At 56.1% G+C, this 26,977-nt stretch overlaps 1 protein-coding gene across 1 annotated transcript; it reads right to left on the bottom strand.

Annotated features, from left to right (window-relative positions):
• Positions 1-10,482: 10,482 nt before the first annotated feature.
• On the bottom strand, positions 10,483-11,751 carry SSTR3 (somatostatin receptor 3; the record flags this gene model as incomplete). Its single annotated transcript, XM_080812322.1, has 1 exon — positions 10,483-11,751. The coding sequence occupies one exon, from the start codon at positions 11,749-11,751 to the stop codon at positions 10,483-10,485; it is 1,269 nt and encodes a 422-aa protein (XP_080668448.1).
• Between the last annotated feature and the right edge of the window lie 15,226 nt (positions 11,752-26,977).

Genomic DNA, 26,977 nt, shown 5'->3' with positions numbered 1-26,977 from the left:
GGGGGTTCCTGCTGCCTTTACTTAGGAGCTGGGAGCTCTCTGGGATGGGAGGGAGCTGGGCCTGCTGAGCTGAGCTGGTGAGTGTCCCGGCAGGGGCAGGCTCCCGCTGGAGGAACGGGCAGCCCTTCACCAGGGGCTAGAGGGGCTGAGAGGGTCGGAGAGAGCAGAACCCAGGATGTGTCTAGGAAGAGAGGAGGGAGGAAGGGAATTCCGGGCTCTGACCCCAGCCCCCGGGGCCCTGCTGGAAGAAGTTACAGGAACATTCATCACTCACCCTGTGTCCAGTGGCCTCCACGGCAGCTCACAGACCCCCGGCCTCTGGGCAGTCTCTGGCTCCTTGGCCCATGTCTGCTTGTTGCTGGCCCAGACCCCCAGGCTGAGCCGAAGAGGGAGGGAGAGGCGGAGGGAGAGAGGCGGAGGGAAGGCGGAGGGAGCGGGCTGAGCTGGCTTCCCACTTCCCCTCCTCCCTGCTCCCTCCTCTCCAGCCTCTGGGATCTGTGAGAGATAAAAGGAGCCTAGGGAGCTGGGGTTTTCCTTTGCTTAACTCTTTGGTTGTCCAGTGGGGTCTGGTTTGATTCAGAAGCCCAAGAGAGTCGGAGTGGGAAGGGGTCTGAAGCCCCTCGAGGTGCAGGCTGGAAAATAGAGGGAAAGGAAGGGGCAGGAGCCCCCCAAATTGCTCAGGAATGAGGAGGCAGCACTGAAATCCGGGGTGAGGGGTGGGCTTGGCCTATTTGCTCTTGGTCACAGGGGCAGGGTGCTGAGGGGAGAGGATGTGGGCAGCCATTAGCTCAGGACTTGGGCCGATCCATTGACCTCTCCATCCCTAGGAATCTGCAGAGCTCCAGTCCCCAGTCCCCTTGTGCCGGGCACAGGGGAGGCTCAGCCCATGTCCAACGAGTCGATGAGCAGGTATGACCCTCTCAGGTACTAGGTAAGGGCAACAGCCAGGTCAACAGCCCCCTCTCCAATGGACACGGAAGTCCCCCACCTCGGCCTGGAAATCTCCCCTGAATGGTCCATCCTCTGGGGTCTTACGGAGCCAGCCCCTCTGTGGAATTGACCCCCCGAGAAGGGTCCTGTTGGCAAGAGGGGCAGCCTGTGTAGTGTGTCCCTGGGCCTGGGCGGGGTCCTGCCCAGCTTCCTTCCAGTTGAGCTGCCAGAGGTTTTTCATGCATCCCTGGGACTCTGGGGTGCCCAGACGGTACTCCAGCCCCCTCTCATTCCGCGCTGGTTGAGTGCTTACTGCCTGGGCTGGGCCTCATCTTTGCAGGGGTTTTGGGAACCTGAAAGGTGTTCCCATCCATTATTTCAACTCAGCTGACCCCAGCCTTGTGCTTCCCCAGGGTCCCATGGCTGGGAGGAGTGAAGAGGAGCCACAACCCCATAGAAAGGAAGGGGTCCCCAACCCACTGGAGTCCTAGGAACATGCCTGGGCAGGGGGGATGGGTAGGGTTGGGGGGACAAAGGCTCTAGTTCCTGATCTGTCCCGTGGGAAGAGGGAGGCAGTGACATTACTGCCCTCAGTACAGAAATGTCGAGCTCTGAGGGGGATGGAATTTAGTCTGGGGCTTAGGGCATGAAAGCCTAGCCCCCCCCCCACTCAACGGGCCAAGTGTGGAGGATAGAACGGCCAGTGGCCTGTGTATCTTTGACCATGTCTCATGTCCAGCCTTCGGTTTTTCTAGCAGTTTTGGGGATAATCAGACAGCAGAACTTCAGGCCTCAAAAGACCCTGAGAGATGGCCTGACCCAATTACTTAATGTGACCAGCAGAGACTCGTGACCCAGGATAGACCCCAGTCTTTGGCTCAAGGTCACAGCTGACTGGAGCCCAAGCTGGAATGAGAGTCAGACTCTCCCAGCTTTCAGCTTTGTGCTGCTTTCACCTCTCAAACCCACTTAAAGTCCTCCCCCCTACCCTGGCCTACTTAGGGGTCCCAGGGGGTCCCCCCCAAAGCAGATTGAGGTTCTACAGCATTGAGAAAACACCAGGGCCACACTGGCCATGCCCTCTATGTGGCCCTGCCTCCGGCAGCATTCCCAGGGCGCTGAGCCAGGGCTGCAGAGGGTGGGAGCCAAGGGGAGCCACCCTCCCCACCCTCCCCCTGCTGCTGTCACTAGGAAGAGGGCTGAGTCAGCAGCACCAGAGTGTAAGACAGCTCCTGGCTGCCTCTGAGCCCTTTGGCTTAGAAAGCCTAGCCTCAGAGGGAAGGGAGAAGGGAAGGGAAGACAGATGGGGGATGGGGAGCGCAGCCTGGGGACACAGGAGGTTTATCCCACGCTGTGCCAGCCCTCTGCTCCAGGCCACACTCAACAGCCCCTCTGCCAAAGGCCACTCAGCCCATTTAACAGATGAGGAGACTGAGGCCAGGAAAGGGACTTGATTTGCCAGGTTCTAAGGCTGGCTCCTTTGGCTCCCAGCCAGGCCGATGCCCCAGAAAAGGGCTCCTTGTTCTCTTTGCCAGCTGGAGGCAGGGTGGACGAGAGAGCAAGACTCAGATATAATACACTTCAATATTTTTCCTCTCACTCTCACTCTGCCTAGAATACCTTCATTTGTGCAGCATCCGTGGTCTCCCAGCCATTCGGAGGATCTCCCCAGCTGGCCAGGTAGCTTGGAGACAGAGCCCCAGCCCTGGAGCAGACACAGTTGGGACATATCCCAGCTCCAGCTCCTTCTAGCTGTGACCTTGGGCACACTCCCTACTTCTGAGCCTTGGTGTTCCTGGGCCAGAGGGACATAAGGAAGCCAAGAGCACCTGAGGAGTTTGGTGGGATACCCAATAGGGGTCCCCTCTACTGGCCACCCACCAGTGCTTCTCCTTGGTCACACTCTAAAGGTAAGGGTATCAGCCCCTTCTCATGCACACCTGAGTCGGAAGCCCTGGGACCCAGGTATAAAAATAGTGAGTGAGTGCTTACAGAGTGCCAAGGCCCCTCATGTATTTTAAAAAGATAAAATGTGTGCCTGTCAAAAGGTGAGACAGAAAACATGATTCCCGGAGTCAGCATTGCAAGTTGTGAATGCCAAGTCGCGGATCTAACAGCTCAGGGTCACTAGCCAATTAAGAAACTAAACAAAGGCAACCGCGAGCGCCACCTGCTGGGGAGAGCCATGGGGCCCCGCGGTGGGTGTGACCCAGCCCACTGGGCACCCACCTCATGGAACCGGCGGCTTGTGATGCTCCCCACCCGTCTCATCCCCTTCGTCGGGAGCTAAGGGGATAGCAGAGGGCTAGGAGAAGGATGAAAGGCCACTGCGACGCGCTAGGGGCTGGCTGGGGCGCCCAAGCACTTTTTTCCAAACCCCCTCCCCACAAAGTGGCCAGAGGTTCCAAGGGACCCTCCCTCTGCCAAGCGGTTCGTCCCGCCTCCTCCTGCGCGGAGAACCCCAGACTCGGTTCTACGGAGCCCTTCCACTGATTAGCCGGGTTGTCCTGGGTGAACATCCACCTCCAGACTCAGTTTCTCCACCCTGGGCTTTCAACACCCCATGTCTGATCCCGAGTTGGGCGAGTTTAATTCCATTTTACAGAAGGGGACACTGAATCCCCAAGAGGCCCAGGGAAAGAAAGAGCCAGCAGGTCGCGGGGAGTCTGTCGGCCGCCTCCACCCCCGCCCGGCCCCAGAAGAACCCTGCTAACTGTTGGGGGGAAACTGAGGCTAAGGAACAGGTGCAGCAAGTGGCTCCCCCGCCCCGCCCCGACGGCCGACCAGTGGCAGAACAAGAACGATGAGGCAGCAGCCAACCTCCCCGCTCCGCTCGGCAGAAGTAGGGAGCGACTCCCCGACCCCCGGCCCACCCGCTTCGGCTTGGACCCCTGGGAAAAGATTGTCCCCGGCCGCGGGCCTGCTCCTTTGGCTGCCAGCCGATGCCCCGGAAAAGCACGGCCCAGGGCTCAGGCAAACCGGACCCCGCCGCGCGGATACTCGCGGCCGCGACCCTCAGGAGGGCTCCGCTCGGGCCTCTGGGCCTCCACCCGGGAAGTCCAACCCGAGGCGGCTCCTCGGCGCCAGGGAGGGGCCGCCGCGCGTCCAGCCCCGAGCGGAGTCGGCCAGGAACCAGCAAGGCCGGACTTGGCCGAGTCTAGCCGAATCCCGCCAAGTGCTGCCGAGGACAACCGGGCAGAGACGACTTTGGCCGAGCCTGGCGGTGGCGGCCGAACATGGCCGAGTCTGACCGAGTGGAGCCGAGCGTGGCCGAAGAGGGCCGAGTCCGGCCGAGCGGAGCGGTGACCAGGCGGAGGTCCCGCGGCGCCCCCTGCCGGACACAGAGCATAGCGCGGGCCTCAGCCCAGCCAGTCCACGGCCTCCAGGTCTCTCGACAGTCCTGTGAGGCGAGGTTATGAATAAAGCCCATTTTATGGATGAGGAAACTGAGGCTCCAAGCGGTTCCGAGGCCAGCGCGGAGGCCCGCAGAGCTAAGAAGTGGGGGCGCTGGGGTTGGAGCCTGATCGCGTGGTTGACAGCTCAGCGGACTGTCGCCCACGTAAACAGGCATGTGAGTTTGCTTTGTTCTCCCTGTAATTGCTGCTGTTCTGTGGCCAGAGAGCAGGAGAGTCCGGCGCTGTCTGATGAGCGGAGGGAAGCCGAAGCTCAGAAACAACCCCTCCTTACAGATGGAGAAACTAAGCAGGCTCTGGGTCGTGTTGAGCAAACGCAGGACTGGCCATTCGGTGTGCCAATATTGACATATTTCCAGGTAATTAAAGCAGATAGCAGGACCAGGAGGGCCCCTGGCCTCCTTTTCCCCACCTGTAACAAGCCGGCCACAGGGAACGTGGGCTCCTGGCTGCCTCTGGCTGTGTTCCTGGGATGTGTGAACCAGGACCTGAGGTGTCTGGGACCCTGGAGATGCCTTCAAGTGTGGCGGAGACATTTTCTTTGAAAAGGAGCCCTCTGCACACACACGTGCACAAGTGTTTGCCCTTCGTTCACACCTCTGGGCTGCAGGGCTCCCTGGAGGGTGGCGGAGCCTCCAGGAGGCCACAGAGTCCCCACGGGGCCTAGGCTGTCCTCACACCTGTCTGGTCTTCCCCGAGGACATCATCTGCCAACACTGGCATCAGTGGCCTCAGAGCTCTCTCCATGTGCCGCAATGCTCCTGCCACCCTGCCCCTCAGTTTCGTAGTTTAAAAAAAAAAAAAACCAAAACACAAAAAACTGTAGACACTGGACTGGGGGCTGGGAAAACAGCTTCTTGGTCCTGCTTCTGGTACCATGACTCTAAGCCAGGTGTTTGACCATCCCTGGTCTGACCGTCCCTGGTCTGACCGTCCTGTGCTGTAAACGGGTATTGGAGCTATCCTAGGTCCAATAGTGCTAGGTCCTCAGTACCTAGACCATCTTGCATAATTCCTCCCCAGGGCGTGCACTCCAGCGTCCTCTTTACACTCAGCTGGGCCATCGCGCGTCCTGGGGAGACTTCCACGCCCCCTACCCATGGAGAGATTCTTCCTTCTGGGAAAGCACTTCTCGCATTCGTTGAACACAGCACCTAACACATCAGGCACAGTGCTAAACTGTGGAGAAATATTAACTCATTTAAACCTCCCAACAATAGAGACATCTGCTCTCAACCCCATCTCAGAGACAGGGGTTGCGGGGAGAAGCACAGGAAGGTTGATTAACTGCTTCAAGGTCAAACAGCTAGTGAGCGGATGAGCCAGGTTTCAAGCCCAGGCAGTTCCAGGGGCCATGTGCTTCAGAACTGGCTAGTTTTTCTATTCTCTTCTCTGTGACTTCCTCTGCTCCTAAAAGACGGGCCTTGTAACTTCTCTGTCTTCAGCCTTTTGCAATTGGCAGTTGCCCCCTCAAAAGACTTGCTGAATGAAAGAGTGAGCGGGCCAGGAATTATGCAAGCCCCGGAGGTCTTGGGAGAGGAGGGACCATAAGTTCTGTTTTGCAGGCAGGGAACTGTGTTCGCTCCCTGGGCCTGGAATGACCAAGTACTACGAACTAGGTGGCTTGTAACAGAAATTCCTTTGCTCCTGGTTCTGGAGGCTGGACGTCTGAGATCAAAGAGTCAGCACAGTTGCTTCCTTCTGGAGGGCTCCGAGGACCTCCCGCCCAGCTTCTGGCACTTGGGTGACAACCTTTGGTGTCCTGGGACTTGTAGAAGCCTCACCCGGCATCTTCCTTGCGCTCCTGTCTGTCCAAATCTCCTCTTGGCTTAAGAAACCAGTTGCACTGGATTGGCGGCTCACCCTACCCCTGTATGACCTCATCTTAGCTACTTATGCATGAAAGGACCGTATTTCCAAATAAGGTCCCATCCAGAGGCACCTAAGGTTAGGACTTGAACATGAACTTGGCAAGGAAACAAAACACAACCCTGCAACAGAATTAACCCCCTACGAGGCCCTGTCTGACACAGCTTCTGCCCCTCAGCTGGGCCCGATCTCTGCCTTTCCTCCTTTTCTTGACAGCATTCCTGCGGGCCCAAGGCCTTAGCATACACGGGTCCCTCTTCTAGGCATTCAGGTGTCCCCACCTCACGCACCCTCCCCTGCCCTGCGAGCCCCTCCCGTATCACACTTCTCTCCCAGCTCTATTCTGTGGCTCTCCAGGAACAACAAGGGCACAGAGACGGCGTCTGTCTTCCCCCACCGCACCTTCAGTCCAGGGTCAGGGCCTTGCCTACTGTCTGTGCTCAGGAAAATCTTTGTTAATGCAATGAGCTACACCCAGAGAGATGAGGTAAATGACCCAAGGCTGCACAGTAGGTTTGTGACAGAGTGGGCCTCGGTCCCAGGCCTCCTGATTCGGGTCCCATAGCTTTTAGGGGACGCATTTGCCCCACAGCCTTCCAGTGGTCTCACCGAGAAGGTCACCAGGGCCTGCCAGTGACAGGAGCAGTGCAAGGCCGTGGTGGGACTGTGGCCTTGCGTTATCCCGGGGAATGCCCCTCACATTCCTGCCTGGAGTTCTTCCCACCTGTAGAGTGTTTCCTTGTGTTTGGCATCCTGTGGAGCCCAGCTGTCACCTCCCCATGGGTCAGTAGCCTCTGTCTCCCCCACACTGTAGGTGAGGACAACCTGAAGCCTGGGGCCTCAGGCCCTGCGGTCTCCCAGCTCCTCCCCACTGATGCGGATGCTGACGCATGAAATCCTGGTCCAGAGCCTAGTGGCCATGGGCTGTTGCCTGGCAACCGCCTCTGAGAGACAAGTTCAAGGTAAGGCCTTGGGTGTGAGTAAGTTGAAGATCTGGAGAGGGGGAATCAGGCAGGGAGGGTCATCACCACCCTTCCTGCCGGCCCTGGCTCACAACCCCAGGCCTCACCTCCCCCTGAGGCGCCTGCATTTCCAATAACCCACAGATTCCAGGCCCAAGCCCCTACACAGGTTCGTTCCATCCCCCTGGCCCTCCCCGCATTGGTTCAGAATTACTGCAGGGCACAGAGCCAAAGGAGGCCAGAGTCACCGAGTGCAAACTGCCCCTAAAGTTTGCAAATGGAATTCCCCTAGTCACTCATTTATTGCAAATATTCGTAGTTACCTGACTTGGGAACACAGTCCCTGCCTGCAGAGGCAAGGTTGGCGGTGGGGCGCCCACACGCATGAATGTGAGCGGGCACAGGCAGTGACACATGGCATGGTGGAGAAGCTGGGGGGCTGTGGGATCCAGAGGGGATCCCTGGCCCGGAAACCACTCCCGTGCGACCCTTCGCCCCTAGCTGTCCCTCTGTTCTCACCCCAGGCACACCTGCCTCGGGTACAGTAGACCCCTGGTGTTCACATTCCCGTGCGTGTTCACGCGTGGATGTGGCTGAGATGCCCGGGCCCCTCCTAGGCACCCCGTGCTCACAAACGCACGCACAGTCTCCTGTTGCTGCCTGGGGCACACCCCGGCTTTGGAGTCGGGCCAGCCTGTCCCTCACAGTCACAGCGTCCCATTGTCTCCCAGGTGGGAAGGATGGGCACGTGACCCACAACTGGCCAATCGTCGCACTTCGTTACTTTGTCTTTGGTAATTGGCCCAAGGAGCTATCACGTGACCCAGTCGAGCCAATCAGCTTTCTGCCACGAGTCTTGCTATTGGGGGGCAGGAAAAGACTCTGATCTTCAGCTTTGGGACCAAGATCTGTAAGGCTGAGGCTTATCGGGGCCTCTTCCGTGCGCCCTGGAGACCCGGACTCTGGGAAGCCATACACAGAGACCTGGGCACGCAGAGCTGAGAGATGAAGAGAGAGAGAGAGGTGGCATGCACACACACACACACACACACACAGGCCCACCAAGGTAGACAAACTGGCCCAGGTCACAGCTGGTGTCATGTGTCACTGTCTTTATTGACAAGAGCAAGGGGCAGGAGCAGCAAAGGGTCCCCCTCAGGGGCTTTCCAGCCACCCGTGCTGAACAGGTTCACCTGTCCCAGGAGTCAGGAAGGCAGGGTTGGCCATGAAATGCTGAAATGCCGGGCGCCCCTCTTCACTCAGACCCCCAGATCCTCCTCAGAGGAACCCCAGACTGAGGGCTGGGCCTCCAGCTCCAACATCCATACAAGGTCTGGTTTGGGGAACTTCTGAGCGGGCGTACTCCCCAAGCCCCGCCTTCTTATCTTTGGCCTCTGCCTCCTCCCCTTCCCCCAATGGGTCCCGCACTGCTCTTACCCCCAAGGGCCAGAGACAGAGAGGCCGCCTGATGAAGGAGCAGGTGTGGACCAAGCCTGGTTGGGGGCTTTATAATCTGATAATTTACTTTATAATCGGATACACCCACCCCTACCCATTGTAGTGTGGGGGGCAATTTGTCCGACATAACTCACCCCCCCCCAACCCGATTCTGAGCAGGTGGGCAGACTGGGACAACCTACTATTTTATGATGGAAAAACTGAACCCCAGAGAGGTCAAGGCTAGCCAGGATCCTGAGTTGAGTTGAAAATTTAGGTCTCCCAACCTGTGGTTCACATGCTTTCCCTGAGGACCCCCTTGTCTTTTGCTGGGGTGGGGGATGGAGGGAGTTAGCCTGAGGTGCCGCCCTCCCCCCAGCCAATCTCACCATGGCCCCAAGGGCTTATCTCTGGGAGAGAATTCTTGCACAGTGGCCTCTCCTGTGGTTCCCCTCCAGCCCCCCTTGCCTTGTCTTCCTCGGGGTGCCCCACATTGTGGCCCTGGAGAATATAGAGAATGGGGAGGACTGCTTCCTGACCCGTGGGGTCCTGAGTCTCAGCAATGGCCCTAGGCCACCATCAAGGCGCCGCCCCTCTTACCAGCCCAGGCAGGCCCTCCAGGGAGCCAGCACTGCACCTTCCAGAGCCTTTGCTTTCCCACCCTGACTGCAGGCTTTCCTTGAGATTGATCCAGGCGGGGCGCCCACAACAGGCTTTCCGCAGTGCTGCGGCAGAGCTCGGCCCAGAAGGGCCAAGGATGGCGCATGGTCCTAGAGCAGATCTGTCCTCCTCCCTCCTCCCTCCTCCTCCCTCTCTTCTTCCTCCACCCTCTTCATCCTCCCTCTCCTCCTCTCCCTCCTTCTCCACACCATGCTGTTAGGACACTGCCTTTCCCCACCAGTCTGCCTGACCCGGGCCCAGCCTTGGTCTCTGGGAGGGGAGGAATGCCAATGGATGCTGCTATAAGGGGTGCTCCTGGAGCCCTCAGAGACCCAGAGACACCCCCCTTCTAGCCACAACCTCATGACATGAGCTGCTATGGGAATTGGTCAGCTGCCCTCAACAGGGCCCAAGTAGGGCCTTGGGTGGCCTAAACTTAACGCAGATTGGAGACCCTCTTTATGAAAAAGAATATAAAATTCCAAGTACAAAATGAGATACGGGGCCTTGGGTGGGCCCAAGCGGTAAGGGACCCTGAAGCTGGCCTGAGTGACTTTCCCAGAAAATCCACTGCCTCTCAGGGCCGGGAACACGGAGTCCCAGCACTAACATCTGGCCAAGAGGGCCTGGAGGTTATTGGGTTGTTCAGCAGGTGAGGTCTGAGGCCCAGAGAAGAGCAAGAGCTGGCCGAGGCCTTGCAGCATGTCGGGGCGGCTGATGTGGGGCCTGAACAGGTTTGGACCCCTCCCTGCCCTGGGTAGAACTTTCTTCTACTTGGGGCCCCAGTCCCTCCCTTGTGATCCTAGCTCTGAACCTAGGAAATCCAGACCTTGGTGTTGTTCCGAGGGCCAATCTTCAGGCTGGTCCCCCAGGATGCTCTGTCTTTGAAGGGGAAAGCCAGTCTGGCCTTGTCCCCTGAACCTGGACCCAGCTCCGGAAGGCCAGCCAGGGGTGATGCCCCTCCAGACTTCTCATCCAGCAGAGCTTGTCCTGGCTGATTACGCCCATCCCTGAGTCACAGAAAAGAACGCAAGGCCCAGAGAAGGAAAGGGACCTGGTCAAGGTCACACAGCGAGTCTCAGCAGCTATGGGATCAGAGCCCAGGCCTCCAAACATCCCATCGTGGGCCTCTGGCACCATGGATAGCATGCCCTCGGCACACCCACAGTCTCTGCCCTGTCCTGGGGCCACGCTGGCCCTCTACGGGCCCTCTACAGATAGCTGATGTGCAGTGTGTCTGGCTTGTCTCCTGCCGAGGCCTCTTGGGGGAGGAACTGTTTGTCCTTGTTGACCTTGCCGCTGGGCGGTCCCTCCTGCCTGCTGGTGCCAGGCTGCGCAATGAGGCTGACCCGGCCATTCACCTTCCCCTCCCCCTGCTTCCCTGCCCCCTCCTCCCCATCCTCCTCCTCTTCCTCCTCCTCTCCCCCTACTGTCTTCTCCGGAGGTCCTCCAGCAGGAGGCTCCTGGCTGCGCACACGGCGGGAGGGTCGCAGCAGGACCCTGCGGAAACCCTGCTTGAAGCGGTAGGAGAGGAAGCCGTAGAGGATGGGGTTGGCACAGCTGTTGGCATAGGGCAGCGCCACCACCAGGAAGTAGAGGCCAAAGAAGGCGGGCTCCTCGGGCAGCGGGCACACCACGTTGACGATGTTGAGCACGTAGAAAGGCATCCAGCAAAGGACGAAGAGCGCCACCACAGCCACCACCATGCGCGTGACCCTGCGCTCCGAGCGCCGCCGCCGCTGGCACGAGGGTGCCCGCACCCGCCGCCCAGCTGAGCGCACCTTGACCACGATGAGCAAGTAACAGAGACAGATGACCAGCAGCGGCCCGAAGAAGCCCAATGCAGCCGTGTAGATGATGAAGCCAGCGCGCCAGGCCGCTGCCGGCTCGGGCCACTGCATGTGGCAGGTGCTCATGCCGTGGGGTACCCCTGAGAAGACCACCACAGGCAGCACCACCACAGCCGAGGCCACCCACACGGCCACGCTCACTGTGCGGGCCACCGGAGCCGTGCGCCAGCGGGCAGAGCGGGTGGGGTGCACCACGGCCAGGTAGCGGTCCACACTCATGACGGTGAGGCAGAAGATGCTGGTGAACTGGTTGATGCCGTCCACGGCCATGACAAGGCGGCACATGAGGGAGCCGAAGGGCCAGTAGGATAGGGCGTTCTGGGCTGCCAGGAAGGGCAGCCCCAGCATGAAGAGCTCATCGGCCAGGGCCAGGTTGAGGATGTAGACATTAGTGACCGACGGGCTGGCCGTGTGCCTCAGGACCACGTAGATGACCAGGGAGTTGCCCAGCAGACCCACCACGCACACTGCCAGGTAGACCAGCGGGATCAGGACACCGCTGACGGCCAGCCCTGCTGCACTTGGGTCTGCCGACCCATTTCCCAGGGTGGCGTCTGGGAGCCAGGCTGAGGAAGTGTTCCCAGGTTCCAAGGTTGTGGGCGCCGAGGCAGGGTAGCCAGGGGTGTCCATGGCCGAGGGGGGTGGGGGTGGTCAGCAGTCAGCTATGGGCCTGGAGGAGGAAGGACACAGCCATGTTACGGTGAGTGACGGCTTTGTCGGCGCTGCCCTCCCCCCGCCATCACACTGAACTTGGATGCCTGTAGTGTGCCCAGACAGACTTTGACACACAACTTTTACTCAGCATAGGCCAGTAAGGTGGGCCCGCAAGCTGTCCCCGCTTCTCAGAGGAGGAGGCTGAGTCTCAGAGAGGCAAAGTGGATCTCGCCACCAGGGTGTGATGCGCGGAGGGCAGGGACCTTCGCTGGCCCGGGCACCACGGTGTCCCCTTCACCTTTGCACCTGTGTGCCTGTGCATTCTCCTCATATGTCTAATAGAGGAGCGAATGGATCATTCAATCAGCCCATAGCGACAGAGGCCCTTCCTTCCGTTAGTCAAGCATCTTTGACGCTAATGCATTTTACGTACCATGTGACTCAAGGAAATCATAAAACAATACGTATCCCTTCTACAGAGGATGCTCTGACTGGCAGAACTCCAAGGGGATCACCCACTGCGATAGACCGAATGTGTTCCCCCACGCTCCAAATTTGTATGCTAAAATCCTAACCCCCCCAGAGATGGCAGTGGAGGGCGGGGGCTTCTGGAGGTGCATAGGTCTTCAAGATGGAGGCCCCCCCCCCATGGGATCAGTGCCTTATAAATGGTCCCAGAGGGCTCCCTCACTCCTACCATATAAGGACACAGCAAGATGACTGACTATGAATGACGAAGCAGGTATCACCAGACACTGAATCTGTTGGCACCTTGATCTTGGCCTTCCAGCCTCCAGAACTATGAGAAATAAATACTGTTTATAAGCTCCCTGCCCCCCCCCGCTCCCCACCCCCAGGCTGTGGGATTCTGTTATAGCAGCCCCAGAATGGACTAAGCCACCAGCAGGTCTCAGTCCTCCCATTTGAAAACCAGTGCTGCGTATCCCAGGTCTTTAACCTTGAACCTGGGTCTCTAGATGAACTGCGGTGGGGGAGGGGTGGTCCATGAACCCCCTAAACTCTGGTGCAAGTGAATGCGCCCATGTCTTTTCTCTGGGTGGAGTCCAGAGTTTTGATCAGGTTCCTCAGATTCTGAAAGGAGTTCAGAACTACAGGCACAGCGATGTCCCCTGTCCTGGGAATCGAAATGCTTGGGGACCTCCCGTACCGAGCCCAACCCACAGTGCCCCCGAAAGGCCCTGCCTGGGGTGGCTAGCTGTGAACTTGCCAGGTGGGCACGTAGCACCCCATGGTGAAAAACTCACAGTACACTGGGGGTATTTACAAGAAGAGCCACCACCCCCCAACCCTGCATCCGCGGGGAAGGCTTCCCAGAGAAGACGGCGTTTCAGATGGGTCTTGAAGCATGAATAAGAGTTTGCCCAGTGACACAGTGGGAACAGGCATGCCCATTCACGTCATTAGTCCCTTTCTTATCACTCCTCCCATGTATTATAAGGAGCTAGACCTGACTCTTCCCCGTTCCCCGCTAGACCGGCTTTCCTTAAATGTAGAGACACCCTCTCAGCTTTGAACTCCTCATCCCTTCACACAGCACAGGCTCTGCCTCAGTGTTTGAGGCGTTGAATGAATCAGAGGAGCCCGGAGGGGCCAATTCTCAATGCAAAGGGGGGTGAATTGCTGATAGCAGAAATTCAAGGCACTCTCGCTCACTCAGAAAGACCACTCACCTCCGAACCTGTGAGCCTCTCTCAGGAGGCCCAGTTAGAGGCCAAGCCTCTTCTGCGGCCTGGACCTCTCCTTGCCCCTCCTTCCTGATGACCTCCCCCAGTCCCTTGGTTCTGTCTGTCTGTCCTTGCCTCTCCCTACAGAAAACCCTGAGAGAAAAAGAAAGCCTCCGATATCCCCACTCTGAGCCCACACTGAGCCTGGATCGTCTCCCGTGGGACCTGCCACCTGCCTGCCCTATCCAGACACTACCTTTAAGATGCAAAGCTTCTGGAAAGGAAAGGCACCCCAACTTGGAGCAAACACCCCTGGGTGGGTGAGCCTGCCAGTTTGCCCCTGCCCGAGGACCTTGGATTCCTAAAGGCTCTGAGCGCCAGGCCTGGCAATGATGCAGAGAATGGCAAAGATCCCCTTGGCATTGGCTCCTCCCAAGGATACCCCAGGATCATTGGGCTCAGAGCAGCCCTCCTTGATCCTCCAGCCCCAACCTGTCATCACCCCAGGACCCCATCAGTCCTCTTGAGCCTGGGACACTGGCACTAGGAAGGAGCTATCTGGACGCTGGGCTCATAGGATGCTACCAGTTCCTCCAGCTCCTGGTCATTGACCCCCGCTGCCAGGTTCCAGGCAAAGCCAGTGACACACAGCATCCTATGGGGTCTTATGGGAGAGGGACTAGTGTTGTCCCCACCATTAGACAGCGTGCAAAGAAGAAGCCACACAGTCCTGGTCACACAGCTAGAAAGGGGAAGACCTGGGAGGACCTGAAGGTCGTCCTCAACCACACACACACATACACACACGCCTCCATTTCACAGGCTGGCAGACTGAGGCTGGGCCTTGGGGAGGCCCCCAGCTGGCATCCCATTTTCCCCACCGGCCTATGCAGAGCTCCCCTCCCTGTTCCTCGGGTTCTTGAACTATTAAGATCATGGGCTCAAACCCCTGGAATCTTAGGATCCTAAAAATAGAATGTAATTTCTTAGAATGGAGTTATGGAGGCCGAGATCTTTAGACTCCATGTCCTTGAATCGGAATGTCAGAATTCCTGAATGCCAGAATCGGCCCTCTTCCGCCTGGAATTGTGCACTCTGAGACCTTGGAGTTCTTTCTGGCTTCCTCAGCCCGGGAGCCCTACGTCACCCATCCGGCCACCTTGCCGCCCTGCGTACGCATCCTCTTACTGCATCCCTGTGGGGCAGCCAATCACAGCCCGGGGCCGGAGAAGGCAGGAAAGTGCCAGGCTCCTGAGATAGGAGCAGGGAGCTGGGCAAACCTAATATCCAGGATGCGGGGACAGATGTCCCCAGGGAAGCCCTGAGGGAGCTCTGAGGATGGGCCCCCTCTCCTGCTCAGACACACGCGTGTACACTGCACACACACACACGTGCTAACACACAAGGCCCTGGGAACACAGCATACCCAGCCAGGCCCTGCCTTTGTACTGGGCAGGGGATGCCACAGTCCCTCCCCAAACCCCCTGCTACCCCAGAAGACTATGCCTCCACACTCATCTGGTCTCATCTTTCTTGTCAAAGTTGAACAGGCTGGGCGCCAGAAGGAGGAAAATTACAGCTTCCCGTGGGCATAAGCCAACCTACAATTTAGGTGCCGTCCCTTCTTTAAGGAGCTGGAGTCCTGTGCATGATCTAGTTCATGCTGGGGGAGGAGGGACTTTTCCTCCCTGTCTGGTTTATCTTTGGCACAAGCTTGCCTGAAAGCTGGGGGCGGACTCCTCAGAGGACTGTTCAAGAGGGGACAAAGGCCCAGAGACAGCAAGTGGCTGCCCTGAGCCACACAGCAATTCAGGACAGCCCCTCAGAGATGCCAGACACCCCAACCACTTTCCATTTGTCTGCCCCCATCCGCTTACCCTCTTGAGCGCTGGCTCAGGGGTGCAGCAACGCTGAGCTACTTAGTTCTTCAGCCCCAGCACCTGGCGCGGTGCCCAGCACTGGGAAATGAGGGCAGACCAGGCAGTTCAGCAAGTAGAACTCTGAGCGAGGCGAGGCATTGCTCCCAGGCACAGGGCTCAGACCCACATCAAGAGATCCTCACAAAGCCCAGGACAGAGGATTTTTAGAGAGGAGGAAGCCGAGGCTCAGAGAAGTTCGGTAACTTGCCCAAGGTCACTAGCTGGTGAGTGCGAGACCAGAATTCAAACCCTGCCTACTCCTCAACCATCAGTACCTCCTGGCCCTGCTGGCTTCCCTTGAAGGCCCCCCGCTGAGAGGAATCCAGGACTGGGAGCTGGGATGGCCCTGAAGGCTGCAGGCTGATGCTCCCCAGCCAACCAAGTTCTGCTTTACCTCTGCAACCCCGGGCCTTCCCCCCCCCAAAGATCTAGATTGTGCTAATCAGTGCCAACAGACTCACTCCCATTCCAGGCCTGAGGTGTGACCCCCAGGAACACACCCCGCAAGCCCTGGGCTGGGGGCTTGGGCTCTGCCACGGAATGATAATCCCTAATTACTGTGCGACCTTGGGCAAATCGCTTCCTGTCTCTGGACCTCAGTTTCCACCTGTTCCAATGAAGACAGGTAGATCCACCTCCCAGGGTTGCTGTAAAGATTAAATGGAAGTGTGCTGAGCATGGTGCCCAGCACAGAGGGGGAGCTCAGGGAAGCCGGCCCCGGGGCCGAGGCCCAGGGTTTCTTCCAGAGCTCGGACACTCTGCTGCCGTGTGATTCCAGTATTCTAGAATCATGGCATGAGAATCTGAGATGAACTTGTCCCTACCCCCCACAGCCCACCAAGAGGTCACAGGGAGGCCTTCTTCCTCCCTGGGCCTGCCCACTCTCTCCCAGTCCCCAGCCACAGCTTCCCAAGTTCATCCCGGGCAGAGGATGGGCTCCAGCACCCCACCCTCGGGGACCCCCCCAGGCCCCAGCCTCCTTACCTGCCCAAGGGGTGAGGGGTCCCCCGCTTGCCGCCAGGCTGGTTACCATTCTGCTGCCCCCTCTCCCTGCCCAGTCCCCAAGTGCCCAGAGCACCCTTAGCTGGGGTCCCCACACACTGCCCACTTCTAGACAGCTTACGGCCCGAGCCCCTTCCTAGGCTTGCAGCGGCCACGGCTGCCCACAGAGACTCTCCCATCTGGTCTCCGGCCCTGACTTTCCACGGGCTCCTGGTGCGTCACCCCCCATCTCCAGGACACGTCCTGGAGGAGGGGGGGTTAGAGGCACAGAGGGGGGTCTGTGGGCAGGAGCTCAGTGTGGGGGCGGACAGAGAAACTCCCAAGGAAAAGAAAAGGGGAGCAGGGACTGTCGGAAGCCAATAGAAATAGAGGGGAAAGGGGGGTCGGTCGGAGGTGGAGAGAGAGGCAGAGGGAGAAGAGAGTGAGTGGGTGGAAAGCCAGAATGAGGGGGAGTGATAAGAAATGCGTGGCAGGGAGAAGAGAAGCCGGAGCAAAGAGGAGAGAAGGGGCGAGAGGGAGATGCAGAGAGAGGCAGGGATGGAGAGCGGAGAAGGAGGAAGGAGAAGGAGGGGGTGGCAGGCAGAGTGACAGAGAGGGATTGTGCCACAGATGGTGACATGGAGAGCCAGGGAAGGAGGGAGCAGGAGTTGGGGGAGGGTACGGGAGGGGCCGGAGAGCAGGTGCAGGGAGGGGGGAGGGGCGGCAGGTTAGGGAAGGAGTGGGGGGGATGGAGGCAGACCCTGTTACCGAGGAGATTTGGCCACCCACGCTGGCCCTGGCTCCAGCAAGGGGGTGGGGGGAGAAGAGAGCGTGGTGCTCAGAGAAGCTGGATGCCCCCCTAGGCCACCGTGGCACATACCCCCCAGGGCGACAGCTCAGTCCCGAGGCCAGGCAGGTGAGGGATTGGGCAGTTGCTGGGAGGGCTGGGGGCGAGCACTGGGCTGGGAGTCCATGGTCCTGGAAATAGGCTGGACACCAGCCAGAGGAAGGGTGGGTGGGGCAGCCTGGAGAGCCCAGGGCGTGGCAGGGCGGAGGGGGGTTGGGGAAAGACAGGGTAAAGAATACATAGTTCAGGCTTTGGGGGCCAAGGGCAGAATCAAAGATATTACACAGGAGAAAACGAATGTCCCACTGTTTGTAAATTGACACAGTTCAAAATGTAGTAATAATTGAGGGCAACAGCGTATGACCCGGGTCTGCTACTGAGAAGAGTGGAATTCTCTGGGTGGGGGGACGCTGTGCTAATTAGAGTTCAGGTTAGTATTTCCTATCCTCAGATCCGTTGCAAATGCTTATCTACAAACTCCATTAGGAGTCAGCAGCCTGGACAAGGGCAGGTGGTGGGCAGGCTTGGCCAACATGTGGTCTAGGTACTCTGCCTGGGGCCTGAGCGGCCCCTGGATGTGTACCCCGGCTCCGCTGACCCACCTTGAGACCACCGGTGAGTCGACCCTCCTCTGGGCCTGTTTCCTCATCGGGATCGTTGGGAGATTGGACTGATCATTCCTAAACTCCTCTTTTGATGCGACCATTATAAACGTCTGGGGGTCAATTAGCAGTGGCAGCTTTGGATTAACCCCCACCCCCTGCTTCACAGGCATTGGCCACGGCGGCGGGGAGCAGAGCAGGGTATCCAGTTTACAGATGGGAAGCTGGGGCCCAGAGAGGGAAAGCGATCACACAGCCAGCGAGTGGAGGAGAGAAGGGCCCCATGTTAACGGTGTGTTGCTAAGCACCTTCCCCGCAGAGCAGCCTTGCCCCTGCTCAGAGGGCGAGGGGGGACCAGTCAGAGAAGGGAGGAAGGGCAGTGAGTCTTGCTTGAGCACCTGCGGTGTGCCAGGCACCCTCCAGATCCCTTCCCATCAAGCTCCATTCCTCACGACTGGGGCTGGGCACGCTTTGTCACGAGGCACCCAGGGCTGGGAAGGAGTAGGTCCTCAGATTTTTCCAGGCCAGCATCAGATTTTTCCAAAGAGCCGCTCTGGCTACCGCAGCGCACAGTAGGACTAGGAACACATCCACGTTCAGAGGCTTCTGGAGGCCCCGTTCCTCTATGCCGTCCTTCCGCCTGCCAGGGGTCCTAGGCAAGCCAGCCCCTCCTCCCAGCCCCACTGTTCTGTCTGCGCAAGTTCCTGAAGAGTAGGGGGGCTCCAGACAGCTCCTGGGAGGGAGGGAGGAGTTTCCAGGGCTCTGTCCCTCTCCTGCCCGAGGCCCTGCCAGGGCTTCTCATCCTCCTCAGAATTAGGCCCACCCCATGCAGCCCTCCAGGCTATTTAGCCTTGCCTTGGGCCCCTGCCTTCTCCTCTGCTCATTTCCTTCTTCCCCGAGCTCCAGGCACACCCAACCTTGCCCATTCGTTCATTCATTGACTCTAGACTGGCGAGTTCAGGCCTCTGAGATAGTGAGAGGGACGGAGCAGTATTTAGGGAGAGGGCCCAGGTGGAAAGCAGCGTGGCTGCAGGGGAGGGAGGCAGGGGAGGACGTGGAGGGCCCTGTCTCAGTCTGCGTGGGTCGAGAGCTTCACAGGTGGGAGCAGAGGAACTTCTTGACCTAATTTCTGTTCTTCGAAGGCTCACCAGTCAGGTACTGGTGACAGCGTTGGTCTCCGCAGGGCCTTTGCACGGGCTGTGCCCCCACCCTGGCCGCACTCCTCACGTAACCCCACTGCGTGGGAGATGAAGTCCTCCCTGAGGTGGCCTCCTCCTGGAGGCTTCCCCATCCTAGATTAGGTGGGCCTCTCCTCTAGACTTCCTAGCGACCCCAGCCTCACCATGTCCCCAGGCCTGGCACCAGCTGGCACAGAGTAGGTGTTCGCTGTGTGTCTATGGAAGAGAAGAAGATGGGTCGACATCAAGCAGTAGGGTGTGGGGAAGCGGAGACTGTAATCCGTCAAATGTCTGCTGGGGGCTGAGGGGTGGTAAGGGGTCCTGAGCAGCAGGCTGGGGCAGGTGTGGCCTGGGCCAGACAGCGTCCCCCAGCCAGGGGCCTTACCCAAGCTGATGTAACCCAGGGATCCCTGATCGATCTCTCCTCCTGAGGGTGGCAGGGCAGAAAGAGGAGGTGCGACTCCATGCCTGTGAGCCCTGGGAGGCTGGGGATGCTAGGTGTCAGAGCCGGGAGGTGGCCCCACCTGGCCTGGCATCGAGGTCCTGGAGCATGAGAGCCTCTGACCTCAGGCCTGGCACGTTAGTGCTGTCGTGTCTGCCTGATATCCTGGAGGGACTGCCTGGACTGCCTCTCAAAACCAGGACAGTGCTATGTCTGCCCCATCACACCCTGACCTCCCCTAGATCATGTCTAGGGCCATGTCTCCACCCTCAGACTAGAGGGCTTCACCCTCAGACTAGAGACCAGGGACTGCGTCTCTGCCATCAGACAGGTGGTTTCCCCGAATTTGGGGCCCAGGCTCCTCCCATTCCTGAGAGCCCAGATGGTGCTGTCTCCTCACCCTTTTCCCTTACAATGACTAGGCCAGAGCCAACCGTGCTGTAGGCTGGGGGCCTGAGCTACTGATGCTCCACTCACTGGCTGTGTGACCTCGGATATGTGACTTAGCCTCTCTGAGCCTCTGTCCCCCAGCTTCAATACCTGCTGCGCAGGGGTGGTGAGATAATAGAATTAGTTAATCCCTATATACAGCAGCAGTTCCCAGGGATGCTGAGAAGCTGCAGGCATCGTGAGCCCCCCTGTCTTCCTCTGTGGTGGGGACAGAAGGGCTAGCCGTCTGCACAGGTGCGCCTCAGCCCCTGCTCTGGCCCAGTCAAGCACGTGACTCTGTGAAACCCCTCTGCTAACTTCCTCCTTCGGTAGAATGTGTCCACCTTCCTGTCTGGCCTTGGGTTCTTATGATGGTCAAACAGAGGAAATGCCTGCGGGCTCCTGGCCCCCAGCACCACGCTTCACGGCTTCTGCCTCGGACTCTCTGCTTTCTGACCTGATCACTGCTCTCCATCCCCCAAGTCTCCCTTCTGGGCCAAGCCACCATGGCCTCATCCGTCCCCCTCCTTTTGCCCTTGCCCCACCTCCTTAGTGGGGAGAGTGAGTCCTTTAAAAAATAAGTCATGCCGGTTCCTTCCTCCTTGAGACCCTCTAGGGCCATGGGCTGGCTGCTGTAGAGAGAAATCCTCTATCCTTTCCGTGGCCCGAGGGGCCCATGGAACCTGCCTCTGCCTGCTTCCTTCCCACTCACCCCTAGGACTTGGTTAAAAATAAAGGCAAATAAAAAGTAATTGCATTACAGATTAAAAAAGAAGCCAGAGGAAGGAGCGTCAGAGAATGGGAAAGCAAAGTACTGTTTGCAAGTAAATTTTAAAAACCAAAGTGATAAAAAGACTTCTAAGAGCAGAAAATAGCTGTCCTCCCATGGCCTTGACCCTTCCCGATCCTGAAGGCAATTCTACCCTCCGAGCTCTTCCTCCTCGTATTTTCTCCATCCTGCCAAATATTGGATTTATTTTTCTAGCTCCCGATCCCCCAATTTTGTCCATTATCTACTGACTTCCTACTACGGTAGATGAGGATTGTAGATTTCTTACACACTCTGGTCCCTTCTCTCCACCCTCTCCACGAAACGACATTTTCGGTTAAGGGTGTATTCAGTGGTTTCATTAGGAATGGACTGTAAACATTATTTCCCACCCAGCCTGGAGTTCATAATTGTTTCACTTTTTTCATTTACTTCGTTGTTGTTGTTGTTGTTTTTAATATCTCAGTTTTCTAGGACTCTGTACTTGCAAACACTCCTCCTGCCTTTTAAAAACCTCAAAGGGGAGTTTCCAGGGTCTGAGCCTGGTGAGGATTTCTGCCTGGAGGCGTCTAAACTGCTCCCTTCTGTCCTGGTTGTCCTCTGTGCCTGTGCAAGGCTGCCGCCCTGAGAGTCTCCCTTTAACGTTCTATCAGCAATTCCCTTCAGCATTTTCCTGTGTTAGATCCCATTTCTTGAATCTTCCTCCTTAGTGGTTTACTCCCTGATTTTGTGGGTGCACATCTTCTGGTAATTTCCTGAGCAAGTGCACATGTTTGAGAAGAGTTCATTCTCCTCATACGTCATTTGGTAGCTGGGTTGGGTATAGAAATCTAGATTGAGAATTGCATGAACTCAGAGGACAGAAGGCATCTGTCCATATGTCGAGCTCCCAGTACCACTCTTTTTTCAATTTAATTTTAATATTTTTTAAAATTTTATTAACCATTTTAATTTTTATTAATTTTTCAAATTTTTAAATGTTTAAAATTTTTATTTAAATTTTACTTAGTTAACATACAGTGCCATATTGGTTTCTGGAGTAGAATTCAGTGACTCATCATTTACATACAACACCCAGTGCTTATCACAAGAAGTGTCCTCCTTAATACCCTTCACCATCTATCCCATCCCCCCACCCGCCTCCCTCCATCAAGCCTCAGTTTGTTCTCTGTTGTTAACGGTCTCTAATGGTTTCTTTTCCCTCCCACCCCTTCCTGTATGTTCATCTGTTTCTTTCTTAAATTCTGCATATGAGTGAGATCATATGGTATTTGGTCTTTCTCTGACTGACCTATTTCACTTAGTAGATTACATTCTAGCCCCATCCGTGTCATTGCAAATGGCAGAATTTCATTCTTTTTTGATGGCTGAGTAATATTCCATCATATATGTATAACCTCTTCTTTTTCCATTTGTCCATCACTGGAGATTTGGACTCTCCACAGATCGTCTTCTCAGTACCATTCCTATTCTCAATCCATTGTGTGTAACCTGAGGTTGTTTTCCCTTTATTCTGGAAGCTTCTAGGATCTTTGCTTTATCCCTAAATTTCTGCAATTTGGTAATGCTTGTGTTGTGTCTCCCCCACTACAACCCCTCATGACATGGTCCCCCCATCCAGTGTTTGGGGGCACTTAGTGAACTCTTTCAGTCTGAAGATGTGTTCTTCAGTTCTGGACAAGATTTTTTCCTTTCTTTTTTTAGAGATTTTATTTACTTATTTATTCATTTGAGAGAGAGAGAGAGGAGAAGCAGAGGGGGATGGACAAACAGACTCCGAGCTAAGCACAGAGCCCCATATGGGGCTCAATCCCACGAACCCAAGACCATGACCCAAGCCAAAATCAAGAGTCAGATGCTCTGCTGACTGAGCACCCCCAGGCGACCCTGGACAAGATTTTTCTATTATTTTCTTTTGAACCTCCTATTATTGGCCTGTCATCCTCCTAGAATAACCCTGTGATTTTCTTTTTGTTCACTTTTACCATCTTATTCTCCCTTCTAGGAGTTGTTTTTATTGTTGTTGTTGCTCACTCTGTTTTAGCTTCCAAAACTTCTATTTAAAAAAATTTTAATAAACACATTTCTAATTTCTTTTTTTTTATTATTTTATTTTTTAGTGTCCCTGGGTGGCTCAGTTGACTAAGCGACTGCCTTCGGCTTAGGTCATGATCCTGGAGTCCCAGGATCGATTCCCATATCAGGCTCCCAGCTCCATGGGGAGAGTCTGCTTCTCCCTCTGACCTTTTTCCCTCTCGTGTTCTCTCTCACTCTCTCTCTCTCAAATGGATAAATAAAATCTTTTTTAAAAAAAAGGTTTTTATTTTTTATTTGTCAGAGAAAGAGAGCACAAGCAGCGGGAGCAGCAGGCAGAGGGAGAAGCAGGCTTCCTGCTTGAGCAAGGAGCCCAATATGGGACTCGATCCCAGGGTCCTGGGATCATGACCCGAGCCAAAGGCAGATGCTTAACCAAATGAGCCACCCAGGCATCCCACATTTCTAATTTCTAAGAGCTTTTCTCTGTTTTCTGATGGTTCCCTTGTTATGGTCTTTGGTATTTATTTGTGGATGTGATAGGTTTCTTTCTCTCTCTGAGGATAACAGTGATGGTTTCTTTTGAGTTTTCTTCTGCTCACTGCCTTGTCTCTATTTCTTGCTAGTTCCTTTTCCTCGGTTTGTTTGATTGGGTCTCTTTCACGACAGAGCTTCCCTCAATTGTCCCTTCATCTTTGTTACCCATTCATTTTTCAGAATGAAGCATTAAAGCTCGGATCAGGAGCTCTATGTCAAAGGGTAGAGCTTGCAAGATAGCGAACATCTCAGCAGGGACAGCTGGCTCTTTTGTCAAGGATACCTAGCTGTTACCGAGTGTCAGCCTCTGTAAGACTTTTCTCTAGGGGGGTCATATCCTGGCCACAGATTCCCGTCTGGGATAAGTATATGCCTGGGTCGTAGCATTCCTAAACTCAGCCAGGGAAGGGGCTAGGGTCGCCCTCTTGAGTATTCAGACTTCCACTGAATTCCCCTGTATCAGTCAGCTATTGCTGTGTAACAGACAACCACACAGACCTCTACAGTGCCCAACAATAAGCATTTCTTGTACTTCACACCTTCAGGTCAGCTGGGATGGGTTGATCTAGGCTGGGCTAAGCTAGGCAGATCTGCTTTGAGCAGCAGGTCAGCTGGAGACCTCTGCCCTTATGTTCCCAGCACCAGTGGGCTTACCAAGGCATGTTCTTTCATCAGGGCAAGAGAGCATGCCCAAGGGTACAAGCACAACTAGGCTCACTTATGATGCACATGCTAACATCCCACTGGCAAAAGAGCAAGTCACAAGGCCAAAACTAGCATCCAGTGGAATGGGCAAGTAGCTCCGCCCCTGGAGGTGGGCATGGAAGGAGTGATATCTGCCAAGCATAACCAAACCACTACATCTCAAATAATCATTCTGGGGCCTCACCCCCCACCTGCCCTGTAGCTGGCGTCCTTGGGTCCAGAAATCTCTGGTTGGATCTTCCCGCCCAGCCTAAGGACGGGTGGTTGCCCGGCTGCATAGTGTAGTGGGGAGGACCGGCGGGTCTGATTGCTCCTTAAACAAACTTACAGATAACCCACCAGTTTTCACCCTCCCGCCTTGCCATCTGTGGTGTCTGGATCCCCTACCTCGGAGCCTCCCAGGGGTTCTGCAAGGTCAGTCGGTTTGCATCTCTCCCACCTCCAACCACCCCCCACCCCGCCCCAGAACAGCAGGCGCTTAAGTTTGCCTTCCCTGGGCTCTGTTAAATCATTTACCACCCCTCCATCTGCTCTCCAGACTTGTACGCTGTGGTTCAGGGTCACAGGTGTCTCCTGGTTTCTTTGAAGATGAGAGTTTATGTTTCTGTTTCATGTTCTCCTTATTGTCGTGGCTGTTTTTCAGCAAGGGGGAGGGGACTGAAATGTCTCTACCCCGGCACCTTGAGACCAAAATCTCGTCCTTACTCTGTTGCATTCGCTTCTGCGGTATGTGGATCAACCACATGGCGGGGGTTGATTTGCTCATCTGTCTGTCTCATTAACCTCTGAGCCCCCAGGGAGCAGAGAGCGGGATCTCACCGTCTCTGCACTTCCAGCCCCCACCCAGCTTGGCATGGAGCCCAGGGTTAGTACATGGGAGCCAAACTGAACTGAACTTCAAATTACATGGATGACTGCTCATCATCTCACCTACCTTAGGGCCTTCAGAAGTCTTCTAGAACCATCCTAGATCCCTGTCTCCCTCCCCAGAGCCTACCCTGCCTTCCCTCTTACAACCCACGAGACCCAGGTGGAGTCAGATGTCCCCAGAGGTGGCCTATGTCTCTGTTGGTGGGAGAGTTAAGAGGAGAGGGAGGAGAGGGAAAAGATCAAAGGAAGAGATAACAGGGACCTCAGCCTCGGAAAAGTCACTGTTTCAGTATACCATGGTATTATTTCTCGTGATTTTACAAGTTCGCTGAACTCAGTTGGATGTTCTTCTGCCTCATGTGATTTTGCTGGGACCACCATCATCCGGGGACTTGACTGGGCTGTACATCTAAGATTTCCGATGCACGTGACAGGTCCCTTGGCAAAGATGGCTGGAAGGCTGGGCTCAGCTGGGTCACTGGACGGGCTGGGCCTCTCTCTCCATTAGAGTCTATTCTTCCATCTGCTTATTCATTTACATAAACAACATGCACTTATCCAGCATCTATGATGGATAAGCATCTATCTATCCAGCTACTTGCTAGGGTCATGGTGAGCCATCCAAGCAGAAGGGCCGTTTCTCAGGGCTCTCTGCTGGCTCTGCTGGGCTCCCCTCCCTGGGCTGCGAGCTCCTAGGAACAAGCCCATGCTTGACTCACCCTCAAACCCTGTGTCTGCTGCACAGTCCTCATAACGATTCGCTAAATGATAGATGGCTGAATGAAACCATGGTCATACAAGAATTTGTTAAGGCAAGAGGCTCACATCGTGGTGTCTGAGAGGCACAGCTGTTTGTAAATGAGAAGGAGCCCCTGAGCTGTGCCTGGCGGGGACAGCGGATGCAGGGAGGCCCGTGAGGTGGTCACGGCTACTGTCCAGAGAAGAGATGCAGAAAGCCCAAAACAGGGAGCAGAAGTGGGACCAGATAAAGGGGTGGGGTTAACATACAATGAGACGCCAGATTTTCCAGTTTCGGTGACCATTGGATGCTGGGCGAGGGAATTAGGGGAGCCAGGGGGACCCCCAGGCCTCTGCTTTGGAGGAAGGAGCAAGGAGCAGCCAGGTTCTGAGACCGGAAGCCCCAAACGAAGTAGCTTATCTGGCAGGTGCTTTCCACGCCCACCAGGAAATGGCGTCACGGCAAGGCTCCCAGTCTGATGCCCTGCTGCCTAGCCCGGGCCTGGCCCTGCTAGGTGGGTGTTCAGGGATGGCTGCCTTTGGAGTGAAGAATCACCAAGTTGTCAGCTTCTGCCCGCAACCAACAGCTCTTCCTGTTTCAAAACCAGCTCCTCACCTACTCCCCTGGAGGTTTCTCTTTCTTATCAAAAGGGCCTCTGGTGCTCAGCCACTTCGCAGAACAGAAGTGAGTGACTCACCCCATGTCCAGTGACCGCTGGACACAATGATACAGTGGAAAGAGTACGGGGTTAAGAAACCTAAAACCTCAGTTACAATGCTGTCAGCTAACAGTAACGGAGGCCTGACCCACCACGGCGTACACCATCCGTGGCTTCATTTTCCTTTTGTTCCCATAACAAGGCAGCTTTTGACATTGGCTCAGCTGCCGACCAAAGGTGTCAGGGATCCAGGCCCTTTTCATTTTTCTGCTCCTCCATTCTGAACATGATAGCGTGTATCTTCATGCTTGTGGTTTCAAGTGTGTATGATGGCTGCTGCAGCTCCAGACATCACATCAGTATTCATCAGGGAAGGGGATGGGACAAAGGGCAGTGCCCATTTTTTGGTGGAAGAGAACAAACACTGTCGCAGAAGTCACCTCTCCCGCTGACTTACCCTTGCCTTTTGGGCCTGCACTGTGCACCCTTGGGACCCCAGCTGCAAAGCAGGCTAGGAGAACAAGAGTTTTAGTCTGGGGCTGGGCACCATACTGTTCTGCACGGAACTAGGTGTCTGTTAGCAAGAAGGATGGGGGCAGTGGAAGAAGGTGGGAGAATAGAGTGTCTGCCCTGGTGAACTGAGCTCTAGATCTGGCTCCCATTCCCTCCTGGGCCTCAGCAAAACCCAGTGGCTAGAACCTCCATTGGAAGGCTCCTAGGGATTAAATGAGATAATTTGTGCTAGGTGAGAACACACAGAGGCAAGAGAATGTATTTACTGACGTTACTGGCATAAAGCAAGGACTG

This window comes from Martes martes (assembly GCF_963455335.1).
Source record: "Martes martes genome assembly, chromosome: 8".
Classification (NCBI taxonomy): domain Eukaryota; kingdom Metazoa; phylum Chordata; class Mammalia; order Carnivora; family Mustelidae; genus Martes; species Martes martes.
Note: the sequence above shows the minus strand (reverse complement) of the source record. Positions and strands in the feature narration are given on the sequence as shown.